The sequence below is a fragment of the Gossypium hirsutum genome, chromosome D13 (genome assembly GCF_007990345.1).
Source record: "Gossypium hirsutum isolate 1008001.06 chromosome D13, Gossypium_hirsutum_v2.1, whole genome shotgun sequence".
Lineage (NCBI taxonomy): Eukaryota > Viridiplantae > Streptophyta > Magnoliopsida > Malvales > Malvaceae > Gossypium > Gossypium hirsutum.
Genome location: NC_053449.1, coordinates 14,310,704 through 14,317,076, shown reverse-complemented (window position 1 = coordinate 14,317,076; position 6,373 = coordinate 14,310,704). Strand labels below are relative to the sequence as shown.

General features: G+C 31.4%; 1 protein-coding gene across 1 annotated transcript; it reads left to right on the top strand.

Moving 5' to 3' along the window:
* The first annotated feature begins 4,738 nt into the window (after nt 1-4,738).
* On the top strand, nt 4,739-5,790 carry LOC107918812 (photosynthetic NDH subunit of lumenal location 2, chloroplastic). Its single transcript, XM_016848399.2, has 2 exons — nt 4,739-5,458; nt 5,560-5,790. The coding sequence occupies exons 1-2, from the start codon at nt 4,961-4,963 to the stop codon at nt 5,656-5,658; spliced, it is 597 nt and encodes a 198-aa protein (XP_016703888.1). The 5' UTR covers nt 4,739-4,960; the 3' UTR covers nt 5,659-5,790.
* The last annotated feature ends 583 nt before the right edge of the window (nt 5,791-6,373 follow it).

The following is a 6,373-nucleotide window of genomic DNA, read 5'->3' as shown; positions in this document are numbered from 1 at the left end:
AGATGAACCCTATGATGAATTCTATATTTTGGTTTTTATTTTATGCAATAAAGACTTAGATCTTGTTCTCAATTATGTGTGCTTAATTCGTAATTTAATATTTCTAGACTATTGATCCATGTTTGATGTGTTTAAATCAGAAGAGGAATAGACTCTGTTTAAGAGTAGATCTTGCGTAATTGAGTGGAGTTGCATGCAATCTTAGAAATAGGACAACATAAATCTACTGAATTAGAGTCAGATCTAATACGGGAATCCACCAATCGAGTTAATGCAATAATAGGGGTTTTAATTAGAAGAAATTTCAATTAATCAACCTATAGTCAATTGCTCTTATTCTTGAAGAGGGATATTAGCATAATTTAGGGATTTCTATGGATCAAGAAACTAAGTGAAGAAATTACGTAATTTAGATTGATAATGACAGATGAAATCTAAGTGAGTTCTGTACTGGGTATTGTTTTGTTTCTTAGTTGTTAATCGGTTATTTTCCTGAATTGTTCTTTGTCTCATTCGTAGTTAATTAATTTAGTTAATTTTAGTTTTAATCAATCACTTGAATTTATCGGTTAAATAATAGAAAGACGGTAATTACTAGTACTTTTAGTCTTCGTAGGAATGATATCTTTGCTCACCGTAGCTATACTATTAATTGATAAGTGCACTTGCCTTAGTCAGATTTTTAGTTGGTTTCGTGGACATCAACCCTAGAAATGGTGTATTTTCTAGTAGTTGACTACCCGATGGCCTAAAACACCATTTTCGATAGGCCAATTATGAGGATGACAAAGATGGTGGTGTTCACCTTTTGCATGATGGCGAAGTTTTCAACTCTTACAAGCAAAAGATACATGAAAGCTAATTAGAAAATAGCTCGAGGGTGCCTATCGTCTCCTTACAACTCGTTAGGAAAGGCCAAAACCCTTTGCCTCCCCTTCCGACTTGTTGCATGTTGCACTCTCATCAAGCTGCCAATGCCAATGTAATTGGAAGAGCAGAAATTGATTTAGAAGGTCTCGAACCTAGACCAAAGACTCAACTCCTTAAAGTACAGCCGATAGAGGCATCAGAGCCTGTCAGTTTGTACTAAGAGAAGCCCGATAAGGTCACTCAAATCGCCTCGGTCCTTTCCCTCAAAGAGAAAGAAAGTTTGAAGTCCCTGATAATAGAATGCTGGGACGCTTTTGCCTGGACAGTGACAGACATACCAGGGATCCATCTGTCAATCATGTAGTAGTCATTGGAAGTAGATCTTAGTTCTTGACCAGTGAAGCAAAATAAGAGGCAGTTATTCGATGAGAAGGTCTCGACGACTAGGGAAGAAGTGAAGAAGATCCTAGCTATAGGTTTCATCCGAGAAGTCACCTATCTAGATTGCGTCTTAACAAAAACTTTCTAGGTCTACAACCCAAGTGCAAGTTATATTCAAGTAATAAAATCTCGAGAGTCCAAGATCGATCCATGGGGAAGTTGATTAGAACTTACAAGATTTCAAGTATTATGTTAGGAATATATTTAATACTTAACTTTGGAATGGGTGTCGAAAATAAAAGTAGGAGCAAGAAACACTAGAAATAAAAATAAAAAATCAACGGAAGAAATTAACTAAAAGAAGCAAATACCTAGAACAAATATGTTGAGGTTAGAGGATCCACTTTTTGTGTCATATTAAGATTAAATACTCAGTGTTTTTGTTCAATTAGAATCCACACAAAATTAATGGATTTTTTACTATTATTGATTTTGCTAGATTTTTTTTTCGCACCTAAACAAAAATCAAGTACTAAACCCAAAATTAGTGGCATCTTATCCAAGAATGCATCAAAGTTAAACACTCAAGTATATCCATTGGGTATAGTATCACTTAGTTGAAGTTTAGGTTAAATACCTTAAATGAATTATTTAAATATAAAATAAATAATTATCTAAATTTGCAACTATTAGTAATTATTTAAATAATATCTTAGTACCTTAAGTAAATGAGTAGAATATTAAAATCGAATGATTATGACAAATTATATAGGTTATGAAATTAATTAAGGTTACACACAAAGAGAACATAAGAAATTATGAGAACATGGCGATGCACAAAAAATATACCAACACTATGTATTAATGTGTATATATATAATCGAAAGAAAAGTAAGTTTGCACCTTGTTCAAAGACACAAGTTTAAATAAGATAGTAGATAAAGATAAATAGTAAAGAGAGTAAAGGAAGAGATAACGCTCAAATTTTGTTAACGCGGTTCGAAAACAATTCTACTCTATCAAGTCTTATTTAATGAATGATTTATTCAACATTTGATCCAACAACCTATTGGCTAAAACCCAATCTACTTTACACATGAAGCAAATTGTAACCCATAACTAGTCCCAACTTGTTACAACCACTCACCCAAAATCTCAATTACAATTAGATTCAACTTTCACAAATAATGCCTATGTGCTAAGTGCAAGAATACAATAAATTTCGACTAGTAAATCAAAGAGATAAGCTCAAGCACTCTTCAAAGATGCCTCTTCAACATGCAAATTGCTGCCTATTTATAAGCCAAATGAGGCAGCCTTCTAGATCGGTTATTGTAGAGATAAATACTTCAATTTGATCCATAACAGTCTGGGATAAAAGTCTCCAAAATGTATCCTAAATATAGCTTGATTATCCACGTAATTTCATCCACAAAACAAGACTTAAATGGTAAGGATAACACACGTTGATATCATGGTTTCCAAAATTGGTCAAATTTGATTACCACAGTTTGAGATGAAATAAAATAGATCAAGGGATTCCTTTGCTTATGGAAAAACAACATGGAGACTCAAGTAAACAATACCAACATCCAACTTCATCTAAATTGTCATGAAATTTTGTCCAGACTATTGTTCAAATGTTTGTCTGGACAGCTGTTTAAACAAATGAATGAATAGACAATCAAGATGTTTAAACAAAGATCAAACAATCAACATTGAACAACTGTAGTCCCAACAATAATCTATAATCTATAGTACATATAATCACGAATTGGGAGAAACTTTTGAACTGACTTATATAACCTTTTTATTCATTATATTATAAAATATTTGGTTAAATAAATTTAGTTAAAATTTATCATGGTTATAAATAAGAATTCTGATGTATTAAAAAATTTGTTAAATTACTTTATATTTACTAAATTACTTGATAAATTTACTTGTTTAGTTTAATATAGGTTGATGTGATTAAAAAAATGACGTAAAATGAGTAAATATTCTTTCCATGGCCATTCGTATACAACGTAAGTTTGAAGTATTGGAAAAGACGAAACAATTTTGATTGTGGAGGCCTGCATTCAAACCATTTTAAAGTTTGTTATAAAATGACCAAACCAGAAAGCCCACTTGTTCCAGCCCGGTCCGAATTGGGCTGGATTTAAATGAGTTTTTAATCTCCATTAAGATTAATATTTTATGCAATTTTAATTTTAAGTGTATAAAATATATTTTAAATTTATAATTATACAAAATATATTAGATATTTTTTTTTAAAATTATAAAGATTAAATAATAAATTAGTATTTTAATTATAATCATTTTCTCATTTCAATATATATTTTTAATAATATCTAAACTATTTTTTTTCTATGTTGGTACTTCTACTTGTCCACTGTTAATCAATCAATAATAACGTGGATCAATCACATAACGTAACATGGCATCAAAGTCACATAAGCACCACTTGTTGATCAGATGTTGACCGTCATTGACTGTGAATTGATCAGCCAATTCTAATAAATTTTTAATTTGATTTTTTTAATTTTTAAATATTTTTTTTAATTTTAACATTTTTTATTTTTTGAAATTATTTGATATAAATAAATACATGATAATAGTTAAGTAGCTTTTGTGCCATGGGCAACTTTTAATCGGTTGTTTTTTTTTCATTATTAGAGATAAATTTAGGTAACGAATATATAATTTAGATATTACTTCTAACAAAAGAATTAAGTATCTATAATTTAGGTAACATAATTTGTAATTTAAGCTAAATTATAAATTAATAAATTTTCAAATTCGGCTAAGACGGTTTTGAGATATATAGAGAGATAAATATAAGTCTAATTATTGTTTTATCCCTTCAATTATGTTGAAATTTGGTATTCAATCTCTCTACTTTAATACAATTAGTTATTATCATTAAAGCGAGGGGTCAATCTTTAAACTATACATGAACTTTAGTTTAATGTGCAATTTTATACATGAATTTTGATTTTGTTCAATTTTATACAAGAAATTTTGGTTTAATCCAATTCTCACAAATTTTTAACACAATTACTAATCTAGCATCATTTTACATTTTATATTGCACACACATGTAATTATATTTATCCAATATAAAAATAAATTGATGTATTTATTTCTTTAAATATGTATGACTGAATTAACAATTAAAATTTCATATGTATAATTACACCAAATTAAAATTTGCATATTAAATTATATATTGAATCTAAGTTTATGTATCATTTTAAAATTTATCCCTTGAAAATATTACATAGATTCCAAAAAGAGAAAAAAGGAAAACCTTAAGCATTTAATTCACATATAATTTTATTTTGTTAAATATAATTTATTAGATTTTCACGTAGTTTTATGTGATCAAATAGAAATAAAAAAAAACTATATCATCACATGAATTATATCAACTAACAATATTATGGATTTGAAACAAATAATAACATTAAAAAAATAAAACAATGAGAAAGGAAATTTCAAATTTTAGCAGTACTAGAATCCAAAATTAGAGCAAATATATTTTGGGGGTCAACTTCATGTAAGATAAGGAGTTCCGAAAAGCTACGGTCCATGTTGGATGAGGGGGCGATACGGTCAGCAATCAAAACCTGCCCCAAAATCCACCCTCACATTTTGCTCCATTAAATGATCTTCAACTTTTCCACACACTTTTTATCCAAAAATCATGACCTCCTTCACTAATTCAACATTCTTCATCCATGTCAACCAGAAATTCCCTACACCCCAAAGTCACCATTGCAGCAGACTCTCCCTCCCCATAATCCGAGCATCGTTTCAACCCCAACAAAACAATGTAATAATCAGCAACCGGCGAAAACTTGTAACAACGTTTCTTGCTACTTCACTAGCAGCACTAGGGCTTAGTGGCACACCAGTAGCAGTAGCAGAGAATTGGGGCACACATTCATTTCTCAGGGAACGGTTTTTCGAGCCCGGTTTGTCTCCGGAAGATGCCGCCGCCAGAATTAAACAAACTGCCGAGGGGTTACATAGCATGAGAGACATGTTGGACTCCATGTCATGGAGGTATGTCATGTTTTACATTCGACTAAAGCAGGCTTATCTTTCTCAGGACTTGAAGAATGCCATGAGTACATTGCCTCAAGGTCGAAAAGATAAATACGTGAAAACAGCAAATGAATTGGTGGATAACATGGCTGAGGTACGTACATAGATTATGAATTGGTGAAACCAGCCTATGAATCATTTGTGAGGTCAATTTCTTATGTTTTTTCTTTTTTTTGTTCATCTTAATTTTTGTAGTTCGATTATTACGTACGCACACCGAAAGTATACGAATCGTACTTGTACTACGAGAAGACATTGAAATCCATAGATGATCTAGTTGCATTATTGGGGTAGAACAATGGTAGCAGTGCCTGCTGGAGATATTTACAATTTGCTTCATTGAGACCATAATTGTGATGCAGATGTAGTAAGACCAGGAAATGTTGAGTTTCAATCAATACTAAGATATCATCAACTTTTAGGACATGTGTTATATTCTTTTGCAGCAATTTTTCATACACTTATCTGAGAAAGGCTGAAGCTACCAAGAGACTAGTTTCAGTTACTATAACTAAAATGAGGTTGAATTGCTGTGTCATTTCTTATGACCCGAATTTTATAGATTTTTACAAACTAGTTTGAAAACTAGACCATTTTCTTTCCATAGACGGTTTAAAGAAACACAAATGGTAAGAAATTTATAATTCCAGGACAGTAAAAGTCTCAAACCAGCTTCTAGAAGAGGAAGACAAATTCAGTCTCAAAACCAGCAATAACTTGGAGATGCAAGACTCAATCTTTCACCGCTGTTTGAGATATAGCAATGGCTGATGAAATTATTATCAGTTCGCGTTCCCGTTTTCCTTGCGTGCTAAGCATTCAATTGTTGCTGCAGTAGAAGGTCCAGCAGAGACCAAAGCCAGCATTGCCTGTATAATAGATTACATGAACATAATAGCATAAGTTCCGGTTGAAAAGAAACAAATACAATGCCCCAGTGTTGAAGCTCAGTATCATCTTCAGTGTGCCAAACATAACCAAGATGATTCAACTGTTTTTAGCTGCTCTC

Excerpts from the sequence above, each read along its gene's own strand:
- LOC107918812 (XM_016848399.2), top strand. The coding sequence starts at position 4,961 with ATGACCTCCTTCACTAATTCAACATTCTTCATCCATGTCAACCAGAAA. Across the intron at positions 5,459-5,559 it reads TGGTGGATAACATGGCTGAG|TTCGATTATTACGTACGCAC; the intron begins GTACGTACATAG and ends TAATTTTTGTAG.